The sequence below is a fragment of the Globicephala melas genome, chromosome 10 (genome assembly GCF_963455315.2).
Source record: "Globicephala melas chromosome 10, mGloMel1.2, whole genome shotgun sequence".
In the NCBI taxonomy this organism is placed as follows: domain Eukaryota; kingdom Metazoa; phylum Chordata; class Mammalia; order Artiodactyla; family Delphinidae; genus Globicephala; species Globicephala melas.
The window spans coordinates 67141369-67169237 of NC_083323.1; the positions used below are offsets into that span (position 1 = coordinate 67141369).

Consider the following 27869-nt stretch of genomic DNA (forward strand, 5'->3'; position numbering starts at 1 on the left):
AGAGTAAAAGCCATTTCAAATTCTTGAAAAGAATATAAAATAAAAAGAAGAGACACTAACCATATTATCAGGAGAAAATTATTTTTGGATTTTAAGGAATCGATTCTCAATGACAGAAAAAAAGATTTTACTATACTACTAAGTTGATTCCTGCCTCAAAGAACTAAAAAAACACAGGTGTAAATTAGTCGTCAGCTTGCTATCTATCTTCTCTCTATGTCTAGTGCATACAAATTATATGCATTCATACATATATACACACACACACACTCATACAAAATATATTCACACACATACTGCACACACATAAAGAGATACATTTGTGTGTATTATTTTATGGGAAAACAACAGCTATAAATATTTTGAGGACAGGTATTCTGCCTTATTCATCTTATAACAATTACGACTCTTAAACATAGTAGAACTTAAATATTTGTAATATCAATAAACATTATTGCAATTAGAAATACTAAAAGATATCAAAAGATACCAGCTCTAACATATCAGAGATAGTTAAATGCTGTGAAGCACAGAGTACACAGAGAAGCATGAAATAAAAGTGTATCAGAAATACTTTCACATATATCTTATGTTTTATTAAGGGTACTAAAGAAATATATATATGTATATATAAAATCCTTTGGAATCGAAAAGAGTCTTATATCTTGTATTTTGCTGTGGTAAAGACTCAAATAACTTTCTCTAAGAGAGATGAATTTGTAATGAAGCTCATTTTACAACTGAAGTTTCCGAGTGAAAAGGTCAATGCTTCTCCTTTGCCCCATAGTCCCAACCCTTTAATATTTGAGGAATCATTTTATTTTCTTTAAGTTGGAAGATAAAGGGTCAGAATATGATGTCTGATCTAAGTATGAAATCTAAGATCATCTTAAAATGCATTGAAAAGACTTGTCTAGGTTGGAATACTGTGGTTGCTTTTCTTAGATAATTTTGTATTTCAAAAATTCCCTTTTATGTTGCATTTTCTGAGATACATTTTCTGATGCAGTTTGTTGAATACACTCTCTATTCTTATTTTTTGTAGGCATTAAAGCAGAGCAGGGCTGAGAGCTTTAAAGGAAAGAATAGATCACATGGCGTTAGGTGGGGATGATTTTTTCCTGCAGTAGAAGTTTTCACTAGCTTAGTGAACACCTTTCCTTTCTTTCAAATAAATCTTAATAAATGGAAAAAAAACATGCCTCCATCCACATTTAGAGGCAGCACCAACATGAAAACATAGGAGTATCAAGCTTGAACCTTTGCCTTGGTGAAGTTAAGCATACCATGATCGCTTAAGCAATATATAGGTACTGCGCTAAATGATAAATCCCAAGCATGTTACTTGGATTTTGAATGAGTTCAATGTAAAATGTAAAGTATCAGATGTGAAATACTCTGAGAAATTGAAAACACTGATTTTATATAGACTGAAGCTGAATATTTATTCATCCACATTTACCAAGCACTTAAAACATGTCAGGTGTTTTGGCAAGAGCTGAGGATTCAAAGATCTATAATAAAAATTTGCTATCTCAGGATGTATACTGATTAATGGGGGGTGGGTAAAAGAATTAACAATCCCTGACAGTGTGATGCTAACTTATGAAACATTTGCCTGCACTGGATTGTTCTGAGTGCCTTTTATACATTACCTCAGTTAATTCTTGCAGCTTTGTGAAGAAAATACAGATGCACAATCCCTTCTCTATAGTTCTGAACTCCAAAAAGTCCCAGACAGCTCTGGACAGTGGATGGTTTTATTTTTTAAATTCATTTAGCAGCAAAATTTGATCTGATGCCATGTTATTTCTCATCTTTATTTATCCAGTTTGGTATGAATAGTAACACTTTTACCGCAGAAATATTTGTTTGATTACCAAGTACTGCCCCAGATCCTCCTGGAGATTTTATTCCTATACTATTATTAGGTCCATTTAACAGAGGAAAAAACTGATGTAAAGAGATTAAATAATTTATGTAAGGAGAGACTTTCAAGATGGCAGAGGAGTAAGATGTGGAGATCACCTTCCTCCCCACAAATATACCAGAAATACATCTACATGTGGAACAACTCCTACAGAACACCTACTGAACGCTAGCAGAAGACCTCAGACTTCCCAAAAGGCAAGAAACTCCCCACGTACCTGAGAAGGGCAAAAGAAAATAGAAAAAACAGAGACAAAAGAATAGGGATGGGACCTGCACCACTGGGAGGGAGCTGTGAAGGAGGAAAAGTTTCCACACACTAGGAGCCCGTTCACTGGCAGAGACGGGGATGGACGGTGTGGGGAAGCTTCAGAGCCATGGAGGAGAGCGCAGCAACATGGGTGCAGAGGGCAAAGCAGAGAGATTCCCGCACAGAGGATCGGTGCTGACCAGCACTCACCAGACCAAGAGGCTTGTCTGCTCACCTGCTGGGGTGGGTGGGGGCTGGGAGCTGAGGCTCGGGCTTCGGAGGTTGGATCCCAGGGAGAGGACTGGGGTTGGCTGTGTGAACACAGCCTGAAGGGGACTAGTGTGCCACAGCTAGCAGGGAGGGAGTCTGGGAAAATGTCTGGAGCTGCCTAAGAGGCAAGAGACCATTGTTTTGGGGTGCGCGAGGAGAGGGGATTCAGAGCACCACCTAAACGAGCTCCAGAGATGGGCATGGGCCACAGCTATCAGCACTAACACCAGAGACGGGCAGGAGACGCTAAGGCTGCTGCTGCAGCCACCAAGAAGCCTGTGTGCGAGCACAGGTCACTCTGCACACCTCCCCTCCCGGGAGCCTGTGCAGCCACCACTGCCAGGGTCCATGATCCAGGGACGAGTTCCCCAGGAGAACGCACAGCGTACCTCAGGCTGTTGCAATGACATGCCAGCCTCTGCCACTGCAGGCTCACCCTGCATTCTGCACCCCTCCCGCCCCCCCGGCCTGAGTGAGCCAGAGCCCCCTAATCAGCTGCTCCTTTAACCCTGTCCTGTCTGGGCGGGAACAGACGCCCTCAGGCAACCTACACGCAGAGGCGGGGCCAAATCCAAAGCTGAACCCCAGGAGCTGTGCGAACAAAGAAGAGAAAGGGAAATCTCTCCCAGCAGCCTCAAGAGCAGAGGATTAAATCTCCACCATCAACTTGATCTACCCTGCATCTGTGGAATACCTGAATAGATCATGATACATCCCAAAATTAAGGCGGTGGACTTTGGGAGCAACTGCAGACTTGGGGTTTGCTTTCTGCATCTAATCTGTTTCCGGTTTTATGTTTATCCTAGTTTAGTATTTACAGTTTATTATCACTGGTAGATTTGTTTATTGATTTGGTTGCTCTCTTCCTTTTTTTTAAATATATATAGATATATTTTTTTTATTCCTTTTTCTCTATTTGTGAGTATGTATGTGTATGCTTCTTTGTGTGATTTTGTCAGTATAGCTTTGCTTTCACCATTTGTCCTAGGATTTTTTCTATCCTTTTTTTTTCTAGTATAGTTTTTAATGCTTATTATCATTGGTGGATTTGTTTTTTGGGTTGGTTGCTCTTTTCTTTCTTTCCTTTTTTTATTATTTAAAAATTTTTCTATTTTTTAAAATTTTTATTTAATAACTTTATTTTATTTTCTTCTTTCTTTCTTTTTTTCTCCCTTTTCTTCTGAGCCGTGTGGCTGACAGGGTCTTGGTGCTTCGGCCAGGTGTCAGGCCTGTGCCTCTGAGGTGGGAGAGCCGAGTTCAGGACATTGGTCCACCAGAGACCTCCTGGCTCCACGTAATATCAAACAGTGAAATCTCTCCCAGAGATTTCCATCTCAATGCTAAGACCCAGTTCCACTCAATGACCAACAAGCTACAGTGCTGGTACACCCTATGCCAAACAACTAGCAGGACAGGAACACAACTCCACCCATTAGCAGAGAGGCTGCCTAAAATCATAATAAGGTCACAGACACCCCAGAACACACCACCAGATGCGGTCCTGCCCACCAGAAAGACAAGATCCAGCCTCATCCACCAGAACACAGGCACCAGTCCCCTCCACCAGGAAGCCTACACAACCCACTGTGCCAAACTTAGCTACTGGGGGCAGACACCAAAAACAAAGGGAACTACGAACCTGCAGCCTGTGAAAAGGAGACCATAAACGCAGTAAGTGAAGCTAAATGAGAAGACAGAGAAACACACAGCATATGAAGGAGCAAGGGAAAAACCCACCCGAACAAACAAATGAAGAGGAAATAGGCAGTCTACCTGAAAAATAATTCAGAGCAATGATAGTAAAGATGATCCAAAATCTTAGAAATAGAATGGAGAAAATAAAAGAAACAATTAACAAGGCTCTAGAAGAACTAAAGAGCAAACAAACAATGATGAACAACACAATAAATGAAATTAAGAATTCTCTAGAAGTAATCAATAGCAGAATAACTGAGGCAGAAGAATGGATAAGTGACCTGGAAGATAAAATAGAGGAAATAACTACTGCAGAGCAGAATAAAGAAAAAAGAATGAAAAGAATAGAGGACAGTCTTAGAGACCTCTGGGAAAACATTAAATGCTCCAACCTTTGAATTATAGGGGTTCCAGAAGAAGGAGAGAAAAAGAAATGGACTGAGAAAATATTTGAAGAGATTATAGTTGAAAACTTCCCTAATATGGGAAAGGAAATAGTCAAGTCCAGGAAGTACAGAGAGTCCCATACAGGATAAATCCAAGGAGAAACATGCCAAGACACATACTAATCAAACTATCAAAAGTTAAATACAGAGACAAAATATTAAAAGCAGCAAGGGAAAAACAATAAAAAACATACAAGGGAATCCCCATAAGGTTAACAGCTGATCTTTCAGCAGAAACCTTGCAAGCCAGAACGGAGAGGCAGGACATATTTAAAGTAATGAAAGGGAAAAATCTACAACCAAGATTACTCTACCCAGCAAGGATCTCATTCAGATTTGATGGAGAAATTAAAACCTTTACAGACAAAAAGAGGCTTAAAGAGTTCAGCACCACCAAACCAGCTTTACAACAAATGCTAAAGGAACTTCTCGAGGCTGGAAACAAAAGAGAAGGAAAAGACCTACAATAACAAACCCAAAACAATTAAGAAACTCATAATAGGAACATACATATCGATAAATACCTTAAACGTAAGTGGATTAAAAGCTCCAAACAAAAGACATAGACTGGCTGAATGGATACAAAAACAAGAGCTATATATATGCTGTCTGTGAGAGACCCACTTCAGACCTAGTGACACATACAGACTAAAAGTGAGGGGATGGAAAAAAATATTCCATGCAAATGGAAACCGAAAGAAAGCTGGAGTAGCAGTTCTCATAGCACACAAAATAGACTTTAAAATAAAGAATGTTACAAGAGACAAAGAAGAACACTACATAGTGATCAAGGGATCAAGCCAAGAAGAAGATATTACAATTGTAGATACTTATGCACCCAGCATAGGAGCACCTCAATACGTAAGGAAAATGCTAACATCCATATAAGGGGAAATCAACAGTAATACAAGCGTAGTAGGGGACTTTAACACCCCACTTTCACCAATGGACAGATCATCCAAAATGAAAATAAATAAGGAAACACAAGCTTTAAATGATACATTAAACAGGATGGACTTAATTGATATTTACAGGACATTCCATCCAAAACAACTGAATACACTTTCTTCTCAGGTGCTCATGGAACATTCTACAGGATGGACTGTATATTGGGTCACAAATCAAGCCTCGGTAAATTTAAGAAAATTGAAATCGTTTCAAGTATCTATTCAGACCACAAGGCTATGAGACTACATATCAGTTATAGTAAAAAATTTGTAAAAAATACAAACACATGGAGGCTAAACAATACACTAGCAAATAACCAACAGATCACTGAAGAAATCAAACAGGAAATCAAAAAATACTTAGAAACAAATGACAATGAAAACACGACAACAACATGACAAGGATGCAGCAAAAGCAGTTCTAAGAGGGAAGCTTAAAGCAATACAATCCTACCTCAAGAAACAAGAAACATCTCAAATAAACAACCTAACCTTACACCTAAAGCAATTTGAGAAAGAAGAACAAAAAAATCCCAAAGTTAGCAGAAGGAAAGATCATAAAGATCAGATCCAAAATAAATGAAGAAAACAATAACAAAGATAAAAAAAACTAAAAGCTGTTTCTTGGAGAAGATAAACAAAATTGATAAACCATTAGCCAGACTCATCAAGAAACAAATGAAGAAGACTCAAATCAATAGAATTAGAAATGAAAAAGGAGAAGTAACAACTGACACTGCAGAAATACAAAGGATAATGAGAGATTACTACAAGCAACTACATGCCAATAAAATGGACAACCTGGAAGAAGTGGACAAATTCTTAGAAAAGCACAAACTTCCGAGACTGAACCAGGAAGAAATAGAAAATATAAGTAGACCAATCACAAGCATTGAAATTGAGACTGTGATTTAAAATCTTTGAACAACCAAAGCCCACAACCAGATGGCTTCACAGGTTAATCCTATCAAACATTTAGAGAAGAGGTAACACCTATCCATCTCAAACTCTTCCAAAATATAGCAGAGGGAGGAACACTCCCGAATCATTCTATGAGGCCACCATCACCCTGATACCAAAACCAGACAAAGATGTCACAAAGAAAGAAAACTACAGGCCAATATCACTGATGAACATAGATGCAAAAATCCTCAACAAAATACTAGAAAACAGAATCCAACAGCATATTAAAAGGATCATGCACCATGATCAAGTGTGGTTTATCCCAGGAACGCAAGGATTCTTCAATATAAGCAAATCAATCAATGTGACACACATATTAACAAATTGAAAAAGAACCATATGATCATCTCAGTAGATGCAGAAAAAGCTTCTGACAAAATTCAACACCCGTTTATTACAAAAACCCTCCAGAAAGTAGGCATAGAGGGAATTTACCTAAATATAATAAAGGCCATATATGACAAACCCACAGCCAACATCATTCTCAGTGGTGAAAAATTGAAACCATTTCTCTAAGATCAGGAACAAGACATGGTTGTCCACTCTCACCAGTATTATTCAACATAGTTTTGGAAGCTTTAGCCACAGAAATCAGAGCAGAATTAGAAATGAAATGAATCCGAATTGGAAAAGAAGAAGTAAAGATGTCACTGTTTGCAGATGACATGATACTATACATAGACAATCCTAAAGATGCCACCAGAAAACTACTAGAGCTAATCAAGGAATTTGGTAAAGTAGCAGGATACAAAATTAATGCACAGAAATCTCTTTCATTCCTATACACTAATGTTGAAAAATCTGAAAGAGAAATTAAGGAAACACTGCCAGTTACCACTGCAACAAAAAGAATAAAATACCTAGGAATAAACCTACCTAAAGAGTCGAAAGACCTATATGCACAAAACTATAAGACACTCATGAAAGAAATTAAAGATGTTACAAACAGAGAGATATGCCATGTTCTTGGATTGGAAGAATCAACATTGTGAAAATGACTCTACTACCCAAAGCAATCTACAGATTCAGTGCAATCCCTATCAAACTACCAATGGCATTTTTCACAGAACCAGAACAAAAAATTTCACAATTTGTATGGAAACACAAAAGACCTCAATTAGCCAAAGCAATCTTGAGAAAGAAAAACAGAGCTGGAGGAATCAGGCTTCTGGACTGGTACTGGGACAAAAAACAGAAATATAGATCAATGGAACAGGATAGAAAGCCCAGAGATAAACCCATGCACATATGGTCACTTCATTTTCCATAAAGGAGGCAAGAATATACAATGGAGAAAACACAGCCTCTTCAATAAGTGGTGCTGGGAGAACTGGACAGCTACATGTTAAAGAATGAAATTAGAACACTCCCTAACAGCATACACAAAAATAAACTCAAAATGGATTAAAGACCTAAATTTCAGGCCAGAGACTATCAAACTCTTAGAGGAAAACATAGGCAGAACACTCTATGACATAAATCACAGCAAGATCCTTTTTGAACCACCACCTAGAGAAATGGAAATAAAAATAAACGAATGGGACCTAATGAAACGTAAAAGCTTTTGCACAGCAAAGGAAACCATAAACAAGACGAAAATACAACCCTCAGAATGGGAGAAAATATTTGTAAATGAAGCAGGTGACAAAGGATTAATCTCCAAAATTACAAGCAACTCATGGAGCTCAATATCTAAAAAACAAACAACTCAATCCAAAAATAGGCAGGAGACCTAAATAGACATTTATCTAAAGAAGATATACATATTACCAACAAACACAGGAAAGGATACTCAACATCACTAATCATTAGAGAAATGCAAATCAAAACTACAATGAGGTATCACCTCACACTGGTCAGAATGGCCATCATTGGAAAATCTAGAAACAATAAATGCTGGAGAGGGTGTGGAGAAAAGGCAACCCTCTTGCACTGTTGGTGGGAATGTAAATTAATACAGCCACTATGGAGAACAGTATGGAGGTTCCATAAAAAACTAAAAATAGAACTACCATACGACCGAGCAATCCCACTACTGAGCATATACCCTGAGAAAACCATAATTCAAAAAGACTCATGTATCACAATGTTCATTGCAGCACTATTTACAATAGTCAGGACATGGAAGCAACCTAAGTGTCCATCAACAGATAAATGGATAAAGAAGATGTGGCACATATATACAGTGGAATATTACTCAGCCATAAAAAGAAACGTAATTGAGGTATTTGTAATGAGGTGGATTGACCTAGAGTCTGTCATACAGAGTGAAGTAAGTCAGAAAGAGAAATACAAATACCATATGCTAACACATATATATGGAATCTAAAAGACCAAAAAAAAGGTTCTGAAGAACCTAGAGGCAGGACAGGAATAAAGATGCAGACGTAGAGAATGGACTTGAGGACACGGGGAGGGGGAAGGGTAAGCTGGGATGAAGTGAGAGAGTGGCATGGACTTATATACACTACCGAATGTAAAATAGCTAGTAGGAATCAGACAGAGAGATCAGCTCGGTATTTTGTGACCACCTAGAGGGATGGGATAAGGAGGGTAGGAGGGAGATGCAAAAGGGAGGAGATATGGGGATAATTGTATATGTGTAGCGGATTCACTTTGTTATAAAGCAGAAACAAACACAACATTGCAAAGCAATTATACCCTAATAAAGATGTTAAAAAAATAGTAATTAAGGTAAGATTTGACAGCTAGCAAAAGGCAGAGCTGAGATCTGAACTGAGGTATGCTGACTCCAAAGTCCTTACTCTTAATACTACTATTGTGGCTTTTAAATGCTGTGATGGAGTTAAGCACAAGGCTCCATGGGTCCTAAGGGGCTCAGCTAAATTAGACTGATGGAGTTTTAAGGAAGGTTTTCTGAAGAAAGAATCATTGTTTGATCTGAGTGGGAGGTGAGTAGGAGAGGTAGACAAAGAAAGTGGGGAAGGACCTTTGGGGCAAAAAGCAAGGATGCATGTGTGAAATATACAGGGATTCTGGTATGATCCTTGGCCTTTAGTAGAATATCAATTAATGTCATCATTACTAAGTAGCTGCCATGGGGGAGTTATAAATGATGCAGTATGGTAAGAGCAAAATGTCATAATGAAAGTCTTAACGAGTGCCTTGATGGGTAGTTAAAACAATGGGATGTCACTAGAAAAATTGAGAAGAAGAGAATGGGGGAGAGATAGACAATATCAGTTTTTATTTGAAAAGTCATTCTGGTAATGCTTTGGAAACGTACAAAACTGGGGGCAGCGTTGTCATAATGAGACTAGCGCAGTAATCCAAAGGAGATATCTCGTGCCCAAATATGGGCAACTGCAGAGCAGTGGATATGGAGATGGGGGATGGGGATGAGAATTGCCAAGGAAGTAGAATCCGGATGAATTGGTCCCTGGATGCAGTGAGTGGGAGGAAGTGCAGAGAGGTCTGTGGTGACTCCCAGATTCCTGGTTTGGGAGGAAGGAAGGCTTATTGGTACACGTAGCTACAGATTCAGCTGTGGGTGGGAAACCTGAGGATGTTCTTTCCTGATGACCTGGTGGTTTTCTGTGAAGCTGTTGGGAGGTTATGTGCCAAGAGTGAGGGAATGTGAATGGGGCAGGCATTTTAAGAAAGCAGCAAAGCTGCTGAGGAGAATGGAAGAGAAAGCAGGGGATCTACAGACTTGTCACTACAGGATACATACCTTGAACAGTTTGCATTAGCAGATCTCTGAATGTTTTACATGTTAGAGACGTACTTTATGGTGATTGATTCACTCATTAACAAACAGTCACTGTAGATCAATTTTGTGCCAGTCATTTTGTTGGATGTTGGGGGCGATTGACGAATTAGACCCAAGGCTTTAGCATCTAGGTGGTTATCTGACAGATGTGGGGTGGGGAATTTTTGCTTGGTTTCTTGTCACCGTCAGTAGAGTAAATTCAATTTCCTAATATGATCTTTGCTTTTATATTTTAACTTCTCAATTCTATTTTCTTCTTTTCCATAAAAACCAAATCAAACCAAACTAAAACAAGAATAACAGAATCCCTAAAGAAGCCCTCTTATTTCTATTCAAGTCACCACCATCTTCCCAGTCACCCACATTTGAAACCTGAGCTATTTTTAATACCTTTCTTTCTTTTGACTCAAAAATAGATTCACTGTGGGGTGCATTAGTTCTGTGTTTAAATCTGTCCGTCTTTCTCCATCACTGTGGTCCATTCTATTGCAGACTTTCTTTTTTTTTTTTTTTTTTTTTTAACACTGGCTTATTACTACCTCTTGTTTTCACAGAACTTTGCATGTAGCAAACAATTAGAAATAAATTTTAACTAATTGAAAATATAAAATTATTCTTTTCTAGTAACAGCACAACTTCTTCCAGTAGGTAAACTACTCTTGGGCAGAGAGTAAGAAAGCTTTCATGCCACCTTAGAATCATTTTATAAGTGAAACAATAATTTACTTAATATTACCCCAGTGGCTTTCTTTTCAACACAGTTTCATTCCACAAAACATAGGAACTGGGCTGTATAAAATGAGGAAGACATGATTGCTGCCTTAAAGGGATTTGAATCTTATGATCTGGGGGGATAGCTTCTCAGCTCTTCTTCCTGTGTCCTTGTAGTGCTTCCTTATGCTGTGCAGGTGCATTACCCAACACAGTGCTGGGCGGATAATAAGCGCTCAGTTTCCGTCTTTTTGCTTTCTTCCATTTCCACTTGCCCTCCTCCTCCCCTTCCTCTTCCTTATCCCTTTGTTTCGCCTCCCAGTGTTGCACAGACTCTTTTCTCAACTCTCAGCAATAATCTAACTCTGATTCAAAAGGAGAAGAATAAAAGGAAGAAAGAAGGATTAAGTAGAGAGAGGGAGGCTGGCTTGCTAACACGGGACTCCTACTTTGTCAAGGAAAGTTAGCCTCTCCTCATCTGCATATTACAGTTAATTTCCCTAAAAATCAACTTTAATTTTATCATTCCACCTTTTATTGTACAGGGGCAAGTGGCTATTTGTTGCCCACCAGATAAAATCACGCTGTATTCCTGACCTGTTCACACTGTTCCTTACTGTTCCCTGTCAGTCATCACCTATGCCAGCTCAAACGCTGAATAGCCCTACCATACCCCATGCTTTTGTCTTTTGCACGCATGCTCTCTCCATATGGAATACTCGTTCCCATCTTTACCCTTTTCCTGTTAAAACCCTTCCTGTCTTTTAAGACTCACTTTTTTGGCCTATTTGTTATAGGACACTTTCCCAGGATTATGGGAATACCACTCAGTCGATCTTCATCTCTTCCTCTTTAAGCCTTTTGAAATCTTTGTTTATAGGTTGTAGTTTTTTCAAACATTGAAGGCTCTTGGCCTTGTCACTTCCTAGCTGTGTGATCTTGGGCAAGATGCGTCCTTGCTCTGGGAAAGCTCTCTATTCCTATTTGTAAAATAAGAGTAATAATAGTACTGACCTAAAAAGGTTTTTGTGGAGGCTGAAGGGGGTAATGCATATAAAACACTTAGTGCAGTTCTTTATAGCATGTAGTAAGCACTTAAAAATTAGCTATTGTCATTATTACTAGTATTTTCTCTCTTACAGCACTAAACAATGGCTGCAGTATGTCACAGTTGTTATCTATTCACATCACCCATCCTGTAATAGTTCAAAAGTTTCTTGAGGTCACAAATCCCATTTTGATGCATCTTTGCCTCTTCCGGAGCACTAGAGTCACACAGCAGAAGTTTCATAAATGTGTGTTGAAAGAACAAATGAAAACTATCTGACTGATGGTTAAAAGTATTTTGTTGCCCTACAATGTGTTCAGACAAAGCTTATTTCCTGAAAGACCAAATAGGACAAAGCAAGATTTTGCCATAAAAATAGAATTTGAATTACTTTGTGAAATTACTGTAAGGGTAGAGAGGAAATTTGAGTGTGCTTTGGTTGTTAAGATTCTTGATCAAATAGGGTTTAGGCAAGGAGGCTGAACATACAGTGGAAAGACTAGAAGAAAATAAACCAAGCATGTCGGAGGAAGGAAATCTGAACAAATTCCGAGTTGCTGAACAAACTGAAGAATAACAAGGAGTCAGTATTGAATTGGTGTGGTCAATGAACAGGAAACCTGAGTAGTGAACAAGAAATGCTTGGGTGTTAAAAATGAGTTTTAGTGGGTTTGCTGCTGTTGTAGACATTGAGCAAGTTTAAAGTATAATTTCTTATAGTTACTTGAATAGTGTTAAAAGTAAAAGTAGATTTCTGTTAAAATGACATTGTACTAAATAGATTTTTCTCTGTAATGTAAAGTGAGTAAATAAGGTAACCATAAGAAACAAAATGAACAGCTTTGGGTAAGCATGATAGAGGTTTCTTTTTCCTTAATATAACCATTGAAAGTTATTTCAGTGAAGTTTTGGAAACCAGAAAAATGTCCAAAATGTATTTGATTTCAGAGAAGATTATGAAGAGAGCAAATTCTGTGAGACATTTAGGTTTTGCAAATTGAAATAGAGGACATCGTCTGGCTAATAACGACAAAATGAATTTTCCCACTGAAGTAGATAATAAGATGAGAAAGTAACTAATAGTTGTTGAGTGTCTATGATTTGCCAGGGTGCTTACATTCATCACTGAAGTTTATTCTTTGTAACAGTTCCCTAACATAGGTCTTAATTTTTTCATTTTGAACTTAGAAAGATCAGCTAACTTTCACACGGCCACTGAGAACTTAGGATAAAATAGCATCTCAAAGCCTGTCTGGAAAGCGTATGTATCACACTGCCTCCCTGCTATTGCTTATTAAAATAGTACATAATTTTCTCATAGTTCTACTTTGTCTTCATATTTACTTAGGGCCCTAGTACAGAACAGCTGATGGAGGATATTTTAAGCTAATGAATTGTAACGATCATCCTTACGAAGCAGTAATCATGAGGACAAATGTTTTGATTTCAGGAATGTGTCTTGCTGGTGGCAGTGAGCACAATATTGTTCTTCACATACCAGACCAGGAAGGAGGGGTAAGAAGGAAGGAAGGAATTCCAGTCCTTTCCAATAAACCCCCAAACTATCTAGTAATCGTTGAGTTGTAATAGAGAACATTCTTTATTTTCAGTTTGTACTCACTTTGAAAAGACCTGCCATAGAATAATTATCTTGTGAATGTACTAAGGAACTGTGGTTAAGTCCAAAGAGTTGTTTCATTTGAGAAATAGAGATGGCGTATATTATCCGGGGACTCACCATTGTCATCATTCTTTTCAGAGTAAATTAAGAGGTCTCATTTGCAGACCCATGGGCTGTCTTGTTCTGAAGCTCTTCACAGGCCAGTACACATAACTACACACTGACTTTGGTGGGGACACATGTGAGTGAAACTCATGGATGAACTGCTGCAAACCTCATTGATATGTTAAGGCAAGCAATCTGGTCTCTGGAAATATAAGAGGAAAATAACCAAGCACCTCTTCACTTTTGAGATAAACCACCCATCTAAGCATCCAGTTTGATGGTGTTATCAATAAACTAGGATTATTACACTTCCATTGGCTTCCTTGCTCCAAGACTTACTCAGTCTTAAGCCTGAGGGAGCTTGTTCCCAGGTTAAGACCTGAGGTAGATTGTCACTAGGTTTAGAGCCATATCCTGCTACATTCTAAGAGAGAATTTGCTCACTGTAAATTTATATTCCAGGAAACACTTGGGTCAGGGAAAGTGAAACAGTTTTCTTTGTGGAACTTACCCCTGTATGTTGTGATAGCTGCTGTTTTCCCAACATTTCTAGATTTGGAAAGGAAAGTAGAAGATGCAGCATAGACAATATAATTCTTGTGACTGGAGAAATCTATCAGAGGAAAAGAAAGATTCTCTGAGGGTATTGGGCCAGCTATGAAGCTATATTACATTCTGTTACCAGAAGAGTGGAATTTGCTGTGTAAAAGTGTCAACCCAAGGATCTAGTATATTGCTGGAGGATATAAAACAGAATTCTCGAGAAGCAGTGGACAGTGTTACTAGGGCCTGACCACTGGTATCAGAGGAGAGGACTCTTGGACATTGGAGTTATCTGGTTGCCAAACTACATTACGGTTGAGTTTCCAGAGATTTTTAAGCTGGGGGAATTAGTGCTGGAGTCCAAGTTCTGTGATCTGGTTACTTTGTTTTTTAGGCGTTTGTACTTGACCATATTGATATCTTCCTTTTCTTTTGAAAACGTCTCTCAACTGTGTGAAAATGTGGATTTTAGTATGAACAGAAATTACCTCAGTGCTTTGCCCTAGGAGTTCTATAATTTTTAATAAGGCTCCTATAAGGTTAAAAGATACTAGAAAATACAATAAAGAGATGATAACTTCCTAATTGTGAAACATTAGAAGACTTGTAATGTGTAAACATTCAAAACCTCTGGATAATTACAGAAAAGAACACTAGGTTAAAAAAATAGATCAGGGAAAACCTACGCATAAAATGTCAGGAGGCCCTATTGCATAGCAATCGATAACCTAGGTTTTGGAGTCAGATGTTGTGATTCACAGCTCTACCACCTACCAAGCTGTGTGATCTCAGGCGAGATGCTTAGCTTCTATAAGCCAAGTTTAATTTTCTGAAAAATAATGTTTCCTAATTAATATGAGGATTAAATGAGATAGTGTATATTACAAAGTATGTGGTATGCAAGCACTGAAATAGAACTGGGATTATTACAAGTCATTCAGGTTCAGTCAAATTTGTAAGAGACTCAAGATTCTAAAAACAAAAGAAGCAAAGTATGTAAATGCTGTTTCAGCTTGGAACCCGCCTCTTGCCCACACATGCATAAAGAATATCCATGCCAAATGCTCTGCTCTCCATGAAGTCAGTCTTGCATTCCCACCTGGCCCAACTAGAATGACTCCCTCCCTTGATCTCTATGACCTTTTAAAACAGAGATTACTTCCTTGCTTCAGCATTTCTCATGATGAAGCCATGCGCTAAAGGCACTTGTGTTTTTGTCTTATCTCCCCAACTAAACTATAAGCTTTGTGAGGATAGCTACTATTTGTAATCATACTTTTAATCCTGAAAAGATCCTGAAACACAATAGACATTGAAGAAAATTGTATGTAATTGACATGTAGATATATTTAAATTGCTTTTCACTCCTCTTTTCTGTAGTATTTGCCTTTTGTATCATAGTGAAATTCTTGAATAGAACATGTGCTATGTGTATTGCATGTCTGTGCTGAGATCATAGTGAGAAAAGCTGTATGAATTTTAGGATGGCTGTCTTGTCTCTAGATGGTACCTTCATTCTGGAAACAGCTCAATATGAACACCAATTTTAAAATCCAATTTGAATCCAACTCTGTGTCATTCTGACTGATGATCTGTTGGGTGTTGAGTCTTAAAATGATTTTAGATACATTAGCTTAAACAGGTTAAGAGTTAATCAGTGAAACTGAAGTATTATTGTATGTAACATCTGCGTTTAGATAAATTCAAATGTGTATATTATTACTTTATTTTCATAGAGGAATTTTACTATACTGACCCTTGTCACTGGTATGAAATCAGTTTTACATAGTATGTAAAGAGGCAGAGCATACAAAATATGGCACTCAGGACAAATCTTTGCTAGCTCTCACTGTAACATTATCTATTCTGTATATAAGGTACTGTAATAATTGACACCCATACTACTTTTGTTTAGAACTGTTGAGGGGTGATGTTTTCTTTCTATAACTTTTTTCCTTTTTTTCCATTTTATTTAAATTTAAAATTCATAGGTACAAAAGTGTTTAAATTTTGATTAAAATTATTATATGCTAATATTTTTAAAGAAAAGAAAAAGAAAGGGGTGCATTCAGTTTCAATCCCAGCTGTTGTTTGGACTGTCATGTCACATGAACAGTGACATTTTATCTGAGGATATGAAGATAGCATTGGATCTTATGGATTGGATATTCTGCACATCAGATCTGATGTGTCTCCTTTTCAATATATGTGAAATAAAACTTAGAAGTCATTCACAATTATATCCTGACATGCTCTTCTCAAACACTGGAATGTTTGAATGATTTAAATTCTGTCTTAATATTTTCCTCCTTATTTTATTTAATTTTATGTATTATATGTTAAAAATGTTGAAGGAAGTATTAAAAATGGATAGGCTGACTGGTGGGTCGGTGGTGGAGTCCTTAGGGGTATGTCAGTCAGGGAAACAGTAAGAAGTTGACATTTGACCAAAAGTCGATATGGAGCAGCAATAATTAACTATTTATTGAGATGACCTTATAGAATATTTGCTCCTTGCTTCATTCACATTCTCTTTTTTAAAGGGCTGTCAAAGTTAGTTCTTCTGTGAGATTACAGTACAGGCATTTTAAAAGGCTTTTCTTAAGATCACAGTTTAGTTGATAATTGTGAGTATAACCAACTTTATTTTAAGTAGTTTGAAAAAAATTAAAGTGACAATATAAAAGAATTAATACTTTCTGTTTTCAGAATATGTCCTGCTATCTTAATTAATACTTGAAATATCCCAAACCAAATAAAACACCACCATAGTAAAATCAGTAAAAAACAGCTTAGGTTTCGGTAGCTTTCCATTTGGTGTCTAGTCTCCAACTGAACAAATTGGGATTGACTTGAATGATAACGGTACAGGAAGTACGTCCTTTGGCTGCGTTGGGTCTTCTTTGGTGCGTGCGGGCTTTCTCTAGTTGCGGCAAGCAGGGGCCACTCTTCGTTGCAATGCATGGGCTTCTCAATGCGGTGGCTTCTTTTGTTGCAGAGCACGGGCTCTAGGCACACGGGCCTCAGTAGTTGTGGCTCAAAGGCTCTAGAGTGCAGGCTCAGTAGTTGTGGCGCACGGGCTTAGTTGCTCCGCGGCATGTGGGATCTTCCCGGACCAGGGCTCGAACCTGTGTCCCCTGCATTGGCAGGCAGATTCTTAACCACTGCACCACCAGGGAAGTCCCTGGTCACTCATTCTTTCAGTCATTTATTCAAGACACTTTCTTTGAATGTTGAAATGAAATATAAAGAAAAATATAAAATTCTTCTCCAAAAATTCACACTCCCGGGTGGGGCATGAAAATAGAGAACCAAGGAGAAGTAGACACTTAGGATAAAATATAGTAAAACAGCCTTGTATCTGGTGCTAGGGAAAACAGACAGAAGCCCCAGCTCTGTGGGAGGGGGAGAGAAAGGTGTTTTCACAGAAGACATGCCATTTTAGTGTAATCTTTAAAAGTATTAAGGGTTTTCCAGGAGAATCCATGGGGCAGGCGCTGCAGCCAGAGGGAACAATATATGTACAGGTGCGCGCCAGTGCATTTAAAAACCTGAAAATCGTCCTCACCCGTGAGTTGCTTAGAAGCCACTTATTCATTTCAGTGGCCGCCGAGAGTAAAGGATAAACCAGATTCCAGGTTGTGTAATTAGTTAACATTTGTTAAACATTATACTGGTTGCTAAACTGAATCTTGTTAGGCCCTTCCTCTACCCAGTCAGTACCGTCTAATTAAGAGGGCAACCAAGGCGGGATGAAAACAACATCAAATCAATCAGCAGCTGTCTTTAAAGGGCCCCACAGCTGTCTGTATAGAGATTTATAGATTAACTGCAGCACTTTGAATTGCAGTGGGAAGAAAATTGGCAACAGCTGCAAACTTCACAGTGTGGCTTTATTTTGCTTCAGGCAGCTGAACCCAGAAGTAGGTGGGCTACCCATTCTGGTCCCTCCAATATTTAATAGTGTCCAAGGGTATCCCCAATAGGACACCCATGTGTAATCCAGCCATTTCCTAAGCTATCATCAATATGCATGAATTTATTAAAAACTCTGAAATATTCTGATTCTAGATAATAAAGGTGGAATTTTATACAATTTGGGGAAATTCAGCGAGGAATTTGGAGAATATCTATTTGTGTAATTCTAAAACCTTAGTGATTGAAATCTGTCTGAAAGGTAATTGGGAATAATCTTTATAGATTTTATTATGGGCCTATAGCTAAAACTATCATAACTTTGTGCTTGCATAACACAGGACATAGAATCATGAAATGTTAATCTTTATTTTTTAAAAATAAAACAAAGAGCATTCTATTTTAGTATTATAGTTAAGTGATTTTAGTCTAATCTCAGCTACGTATGTCAAAGGCAATTTTTTTTCCAAAAGTACAGATACAGTACTATTATGTTGTCTAGAATAATATATACGTAGATACATATTGTTTGGAATGCAAAAAGTTCTAAAGTGAAAAAGCAATATTTCTTCTTGCTTTGATTATTTATATCATAGTGAATTAATGGCTCGATCAATGTAAGTGTATTAAAATATATATTTAATTTTAGACCTAAATACTATTTATGTAAGAGACTGGGTAATAAGTAGTGAGGCTGTAGGGATTTTAGATGGCTGAACTAACTTGTATGCATTTCCTCACTTGTATTTCATTTCCTACTCATCTTGATTTCGATGTTAGATCTGTTTTCTTTCTCATATTTACTGTATTTATTCCTCAGACTTACATTTTTGCTAACACTGAGCTAGCATTCTGAAGTTGCCTAATATTTCCATGAACTTGGTCAGGCTACTGAAGCACTCTGAGCCACCACTGACACATCTTTAAAATGGTGATAATGACATTGGTTCTGCCTCTCTCACAGCGGGGCTGTGAGAATCAAATGATTCAGTGCTTTTGAAAGTGTCAAGTTACACACAGTTAAAGGAGGTATATTGATTGTATATCTCAGAGTTTGCATTTGCACATATTATAAAGGCAAGTTTTAGTCTTTTTTAATAAAAGTGTGGTACTTCCTTTGCAGAAAGAGGGAACTTACTAAGAAACTCAGATATTCCCCCAGCAGTTTGCACGTGTATCTTTATGCCTGCAAGTGTGGATGTAGATGCTAACTGCATCTAATTCCACAGGGCTTCAAGTCCATTATCCTGCAGGTCAGGATTCATGGAGCAATACAGTCACACATCCTTTCCTATCACCCTTTCCATGCTACAGGAAAAAGTTAGGTAGCAGACTTATATCATGAGATAATTCCCCAAATATTAACCGCTGAGACTGTAAACAGCTGGCTCTGGGATCTACTTCTGAGAATTAATCCCCATCCTTCCCTCTCCTCTCCTTCTATTCCTTGCTACTATTGGTGGGCCTTGTATCCAAGTCCTTTTGTGTTTAAGGTTTGTGGATGTGTGCACTGTGTATGTACTTCAAGAGGAGTATACAGTACTTCAAAATACAAGCTCTTCTTTAATAGGTAATTTGTGTATGTCTGTGTTGGAAAGAAATAGCATACAATAACAAAGATGAAGGTGCAATTTAAAGCACAGTCGTTTTGAAAATCTGTCTTTGAGTAACAAAAACGTATCCTCATTTCAGAACATGATGAGTGTGTCACAAATCAGCACAACTGTGATGAAAATGCTTTATGCTTCAACACTGTCGGAGGACACAACTGCGTTTGCAAGCCAGGCTATACCGGGAATGGAACTACGTGCAAAGGTAAAAGATTTAAGTGCTGGCACCTCTTCCATTAGGGATAATGCAATCCGTCTCTCCCTCCCTCCGCCCTTTCTCATCACTGTTACCTGCCTTCTGGGTACATCCCACAGACATTGAGAACTTTGAAGTGTAGCTCATGGGCTTCCTCTTGGATTACGTCAGTGTTTAAATGGCCAAACTGTTCAACAACTCTGATTTGATGCTCCATGACCTCAACCACAGTGGTTTCCACCTCTATTCCTCCCTAGTGGAATCATAGCCATAATCACGTCCTGGGCATTTTTGTACAGAACTACTCCACTCTAGAAATCTAAACTTTAGCTTTTTATTATCTAACCCCACGTCCTTCTGCTTCCAGTTTGCCCACTCTGTTCTTTCCACAGTTTTTCATCTTTAATCTCTCTGACCTGTCCTTTTCATCCAGATTCCCAGTCTCCTCCCAGGTTCCGATATTTCTTTTTGAGTCCAAACATTACAGCTGTATTTTTTTCGGCAGCCCTATCAACCCATGTTTCACTACCATGATCCACTGTGAAATATCTATGTGGGGTCAGTCTGAGAGCTCTTCTTCTCTGCTCTCTCTCTCGAGCTAAATACTAATTAACTGGGAATTTTAGGTTTCTATGTGTTATCATTTCCCATTTTGCCTGGTTTGTCATTACCAGTCAATAATTCTCAGGTTTTCATTTCCATCAGCGGGTATTCCGGCTGTAGTCCACCACCATCCCATTAATTCACTCTTTTATCCATGCCCTCATTTTCCTTCATCAGATGAGCTTCCCTCCCACTTCGAAAGGAAAATGGAGGTTCTATTCTGGAAACTCCGCCAACTTCCATAGGATAAAGCCCATATTCCTTATTACCTCATATAGATTTATTTATCATTTGTCTAATTCAGGCATTTTAAGCTTCAAAACTGGTCTATTCCTCAAATGTACTGTGTTCATTATCCTGGAGTTTACCAAAATTAATTTTCTTCGTTACATGTATATGGGAGACAGGAGATAACAAGGAATTGTTACTAATGCCGTGTCCTTTGGTCATGACTTTCAGACCTGGTCTACAGTCATACAGTGGATGCAGATAGGGAGGGGCCAGAGGATTACTCTGTCAAAGTCTATGGAAATCTGTAGTTTAGAGCATTGTAAAGGCCTGCGCATATGGGAGTCTAAATCCCACAAAGATTTCCTCAGAAACTGGATGGATCCTGAGGAAAGCTAGACTTTCAAGTCCATAGATGGTATAAATGCACCTTAGGACTTCCCCAAAGCATCTGGATGTTCAGAGAGTTAAGATTTCATCTGGGAGCCCAACAGCTTCTCACTCTTATTTGCATTTGACTCTCACTCCTTATTAATGTGAAAAATAAAGTTTATAGCGTAAAGAATTCTTGAAGCCATGAGAAGATGCAGACAGATAATTCTTATCTTTGAAGGAAGGAGAACTTTCCAGGGTCTATAAATTTCTTCTGGAAATTAGGACTATAGGTTGCCTGAGTTAAAGACTCTCTGTTCCTGTGTGTGTCTCTGCTGGGAACATCAAAAGCTGAGAGAGAAGTAGTTTAGCTGTAGGATCTGAATCACTGAGTCCTATTCTCTATCAAGAGGCTGCAACCTTGCAAATTACTCCAAGGAGGATATACACATGGTCTGGTGGGTGTACCCTTTCTTTTCATGAGGCTTCAATTCCTAATCTCTTTGCAAGTTCTTGGTGACTAGGTATTGTTTTTGCCTAGGATGAAGACAGATTATGACCTAGAACCAAAGAAGCCAAATGGCCTCTTTGGGCCCCTTCCTTTAACTCAGTAGCAGAATCTCAGATTTCTACAGTTTCCCACTCTGAGAAAGTACATCCTAACTAATTAGAGGAAGCACATGCCTGAAAACTAGAGCAAAAGCTTTTGCCCCAGGCATGGAACAGGCTGATAGAGTTCATCCACAACAGGCCTTGCCAGGCTGAGGGAACAGCCTTTGCCTTACAGAGTCAAAGAATAAGCGGAAGTGGAAACAGAAGTTTCTGAGGGTACTCCATCCTGCCCATCTTGTTTTTCTCACCTTTTCTGAGGGCGGCGCATCTCAAAAGATCACCCTTGCAGCGGCTCAGAGCTTGGCTTCTTTTTCTACTCACAGAAGAACTCCCCTCACTCACACACCCACTCTAACACAACAGGCTATGCAGTACCTTTGCCCTTGATCCTGGATCCTGACCTATCCTTGGCAGAGGGATTCAAGACCCTTCTTGAAGACTCCTTTATCAAATTCTCATTATTGGCTAACTCATCACCAGGAATGATTTACAACTTTTTGAAGGTTGGGGCACTTCTCTAGTATTTTGACAGTTTGGACAGTGTGTAGAATGATCAGAGCCGTATAGGAGTCAATTATTTCTTATTTCCGTACCTTATTCTTTAGGTGGTGGTTTCTTCCTTAAGAAGATGCCTAGGATAGCTGCCATTTTTTTTAGATTTAATTTCAAGCTGGATTGCTACAATGAGGTGCAATACTACTTCTGATTCCTGTTTTGTAAGGCTACTGTTTTTTGTTAAAAGAGAGCTCAGTATTTTCTTTTACAGGTGAAATACTTAACATTGGAAAGAGTACTATTCTACAAATGGTGTTGAAGTTTCTTACCTATATGGAAAGTATTATTTGAATATGAAATTATAATAGCATTTATATCAAAGGCAATAAAGAAAAGCTAGTTTGGAGTATCTTGAACCACTTCCTTCTAAAGTGCTAAAATTATGTATCTGAATTATTTCAGCGTTTTGCAAAGATGGCTGTAGGAACGGAGGAGCTTGCATTGCCGCTAATGTGTGTGCCTGCCCACAAGGCTTCACCGGGCCCAGCTGTGAAACGGGTAAGAATATCATACCATCTTCTAGAAGATGAAGTTTTACGCCCATGTATAAAGGAACCCGAGAGGAAAATAATGTTTCAAGTGGGCTTTCAAAGCATGGCACTTGCTATTAACACAGAAGCTTAGGAGGCAGGAGGTGGGAAGTTTCAGTGAGACGTCGTCACTGGGCGTTTGCCCAAAGTCACTCTAAGGAGGTTTTGCAACTATTATAACTAGAAGTATATTGAACTTTTTCAGAAAAATATGTTGGATTACCCAGGATTTTATGACTGCATAATTCACTTTACTCATTTGGAGCCCAGTTTTCCCAGAATCTATATGCCCATATTAAAGCATAGGATTCAAGCTTATGGCCAGCTCACTTCCTGGGACACACTACTTCCTGCCTCCACATTTGAGAATTTTTAATAAATTTTTACCTGGTCCATTTGATATTTTTTCATTGTTGTCTGTTTACAAAGTGTTTAAAGTTTTCTACCCCTTAATTATTCCTCATCCAAGTCTGTCCTGAACTTACTCTTTCTGATAGATACTAATACTAGAAACTTTTAAAAATATTAAAAAATATATATATGTGTAGTCTATATATAGCTTATGACTGAAAGTAAGATGTTTTGTCCATTGAAAACACACCTTGAGAATTTAAAAAGTGCCTTGAATATTAGCCCCTAATTAAAATCATATCAGTAGTAGTTTTGGTTTCTTTGGGTTAAGTGGGTTCTAACAGCAGATGACCTCACAAAGTCTGATTATTCTCCCTAAGAGAAAGCTGCTGCCACCAGTGATTAGTGGTTACCACCTCCTCTTGCTTTCCATAAATCTCAGTGCAGTAGATGCAGTGAATGTCCTGTCTCCATCCCACCTGCAGTCATCGGGTTTAATAAATACACTGATCAGAACGTGAGACAGAAAATGCTCTGGTCCATTTGAGAAGTGAAAAGTTTACTGAATAAGTACTGCCACTGAGCACAGAAGGATGCTCACAAAAGGATCACTACATCCTTTCTTTCTACAAGTACCTCTAAGCGGTGCTTTTCAAACTTCGGTGACTAACTGGTTACAAAGGTCTCTAACAGAAAATGCCTAGTGGCTGTCTTTGATATGTAGGCCTCTTTCTTAAGGAGATCATTTCCAAAATCAAGAGTTCCAAAGCTCATCGTGCATGTGAATCACCCATAGAGCTTGTTAACTTGATAAAAAAATACAGATTTCTGATAATTAACTATCATAGGATTTAGAAAATCAAAATCAGGTACTTCCAGTGCAGTGGTTCTACGATGTTTCTATCCCATGATCTCCAGTAGTACCCACACACGCATCAAGGTACACTAACAAGGTGTACATTCAGACCTATGGTAACTATGTTTCCTGAGTACAGTATTTTATGCTGTTTCTGGTACGAAGTCTGGATACTGAAATAGTGGCTTTTTCAGGGAATTTCAGTGGTGTGCAATTTTGAAATAAAGGCTGTCCCAGAAAATCTGGGATGAATAATGGTCATGCTCAATCCTGCGTATCATTTCCCCACTAAAAAAAAATTATATGGAGAGATTGTGAAAGTGTGGAATGGCATAAGATTAATCTAAGCAATGTAAAATTTAAAACTGGAGTTAAAAGTAACCCAACAGAATATTTAGCTTTCTCTGTGTAGTTATCCTTGATCTTTCAGTCTGTAAGAGGACAAACACAAAATGCCAAGGGCTTTGAGAAAAATGTACGTTTAAAATCTAGTTTTACTCTTCCCTTGTTATGTGGCCTTGGGCAAGGTGCATAACTTCTGTGTCTCTTTTATCCGGTGTACGTCACCTTACACTTCACAGATCTCCTCGAAGATAGGTATTATCTTGGAGGTATTATCCATTTATAAACAAAAATATTGGGTTCATCATGATTTAATTTTTCTAACATCAGAGAGCTAGCAGCTGAATACTAAGGTCTTTCTACTCTCAAATCCAGGTTTTTATCTATATAATTGCTTTTCAAAGTTTCTTCTGAAGTCACTCTAATGACAGAGGAGAGAGAATGCCTCCTATCTGGGAAAATGTAATACCAACACTTGCCTTAAGGCATCTGTCCCAATTATTGCTCCAGGTTAGATCCCAATTCCTCACCTCCCAACATCACCATTTTTGTTGATGTAGTTATAAATAGAAGGTGTGCCCTTTAAAAAAATACCTTCAGATGAGAAGAGACTCATTTGAAATAATTTATTCACCCATTTATTCAACAGATGTTTAATTAGGATCTGTTATATGCTGAGCACTGATCTAGAAACAGGATATAGCAGTGAACAAAACTGAGGCCCTGTCTGCATGGAAATTATAGTGTAGTGGAACAGAGGGACTATAAACAGGAAGATAAATGTCAGGTAACAATAGGTACTGTAGGGCTTCCCTGGTGGTGCAGTGGTTGGGAGTTCGCCTGCCGATGCAGGGGACACGGGTTCGTGACCCGGTCCGGGAAGATCCCACATGCCGCAGAGTGGCTGGGCCTGTGAGCCATGGCCACTGAGCCTGCGCGTCCGGAGCCTGTGCTCCGCAACGGGAGAGGCCACGACAGTGAGAAGCCCGCGTACCGGAAAAAAAAAAAAAAAGGTACTGTAAAGAAAACTAAAGCAGTTAGTATAAAATTATTTTATTAACCTCTGGACCTTACATATGATGGGTATTATTATTATTATTGATATTTACTTTATTAATAAAGGTAACTAACCTCAGCTTCTGTATCAAGTCCCAAAATTTCAGTGGTAAATATAAAAGGTGTATTGCTCATTCACATCTCAGTTTATGTTGAATGCGGTATTGAGGAGAGAGTTGAGGGGGATTGGGGTTCCTCAAACTAGGGGCCCTGGCTATTGCCATTTAGTGAAGAAGCCATACCCAGTACATGACCTCTAAAACTGCTAGAGAAGAGGACCACAGAGAAAGCACGGAAAATGCACACCTAGCGTTACTGCCTCAGGTCAGAAGTGTCCCTTCCCGTCACATACCGTTGGTAAGATCTAACCACATGGATTCAAGGGGTTAAGAAAGTGTAGCTGAGCTGAATGTCCAGGAAGATGAAACTGGTTTGGTGAGCATCAGGCCAGTCTTTTGCCATATCTGCTGTCTGTCATTGCTAGTGCAATTTACTCAAAGCAATCAAAACATTTTCTACATTTCCCTGATGTCGTCAGGACAAGGAACTCTGAGTTACTTCCTTTTTCGATCGCTGCCGTATTTATCCTCATCCCCCTGGCAGGGAGTCTCACCTTGGAATTCCTGGACCCCTGTAGGTCTATGGATGGGCTTTGGGGTCCATGAATTCCCTGAGTATCTGTGCACGTGTACATTCTTCTGCAGGGAGAACCCGGGCTCTTAAAGATTTCATATGTGTTATATGATTTCCAAATAGTTAAGAACCTCTAGAGAGAGAATCTTCAATGAGTCATAAAGAGAACTAACTGCTATTTCATTCTGTGGCACGTGATACAAACGCAAATGTCCAATGTTTCTTTGGGAACCTTAAATCCAGAGACCCCAAACTGAGCTCATCGCCTCCATGTCTCCTGCCTCATGTCCTCTTCCTCTTCTGTTTCCAAAACCTGGATCTTCACTTCTATTTCCTGTTTCAGTGAGCGGCAGCCGTATCCACCCAGTTTTACCCCTTCTTCCTGCCCTCGCCCCCCCCTTCCTCCCCCTCTCCCTCCCTCCCACCAGTACTCAGGGAATCATCCCCTCACACCCCTTGCACATCCAGTCAAGTCCTTTTTGTTCTCGGTACTAGGGTCCCTTTCTTTCAAGTCTGGCTGCAGCTACAGTATTCAGGCCTCTCAGGCATCTCTCTCCAGTGCAATCTCCGCAGACTATAAAAGCCCAAATCTGATCGTATCACCCCAGACAGAAAAAAAACGTCAGTGCCTCCCATTGCCCTCGGGATAAAGGTCACGTGTCTTACCATGACCTTCAAGATTTGACCCCTGCTAATCTACCCAGCTTTCGCTTTCTTGTCCATCTGTCTCCTCTCTTCATTTCCACACCAGGCATGGAGTTTTATGGGGGTAAAGGTATAACTTGTTCACTTTTGAATCTTTGAGACATAGTATATAAGGGCTATACTTTATTAGGTGCTCCACAAATATTTGTTGAATAAATAAACAAAGGTGTAAATGAGGAAGAAAGAGATGATGTGGTTGCTTCCATATTTGCTGGATATTTTAAAATACTAGTTTAAAGAGGGCTTCAGGGTCATGTGGTCTTACACTTTCACGTGGCAGATGAGGTAATTATGGCACAGAGAGGTGAAGTTACTTATATATGGTGTTTAATTATAGATACAGATCTGCAATTTAGAACTCATCTTCTGATTCTTAGTCCAGTGTTTCCTTTTTCCCCCTCCTTCCCTCCCTTCCGCCCGCCCTCCCTCCCTCCCTCCCTCTCTCCCTTCCTTCCTTCCTTCCTCCATTCCTTCTTTCCTTTCTGCCTATGCCATGGTATATGCTCAGAGGAATTCATCCTACTGTCATCACTCATGAAGTCCGTGTTTTTGTTATGCCCACCCCTTCAGCTACCAGATAATCCTGTTGTCTTTAACAGTGACTTCTGTGGCAGTTTTTCTCTCCCAAGGTAGGGAAAGCATCAGGATTGCCTAGATTGCCCATGTATAGGAATGGCATAAATGTGGCCTGCTGGAGTTGGATACTGCCTGATAGCTTACCGAGGAGATTAATTCCTGGCCCCAGTGGTCATCTGTTGAGCCTTCACAATGGATCTCTGAGGATGACGTAAAAGGATTTACTGATTTTTTGAAAGACAATACTAATGTGCATGACATTTACCAACCCTTGTTACTTTAGTTGAAAAGGTCTCCTCTGAACCCCCTCCCCCAAATTTCTTTAGTCTATTTCTGAATCATGTGTATCTTAGTGAAATGGTTGAATCCATTTACCAATGTCACAAAAGGGCTATGTGTATGTTTTTATTGAGTAAAATTAATTTTTCATGGCCTTCTTTTTTAGCTGCTGTGTAAGGTTACCCACTT

At 38.9% G+C, this 27869-nt stretch overlaps 1 protein-coding gene across 2 annotated transcripts in view; it reads left to right on the top strand.

Moving 5' to 3' along the window:
• NELL2 (neural EGFL like 2) overlaps positions 1-27869 on the top strand; it is a 378238-nt gene that overhangs the window by 235874 nt on the left and 114495 nt on the right. For both annotated transcript variants that reach the window (XM_060305603.1, XM_030835328.2), the window contains exons 15-16: positions 19869-19991; positions 22755-22850. In XM_060305603.1, coding sequence (XP_060161586.1) covers positions 19869-19991; positions 22755-22850 — 219 coding nt within the window. The remainder of the gene's footprint in view (positions 1-19868; positions 19992-22754; positions 22851-27869) is intronic.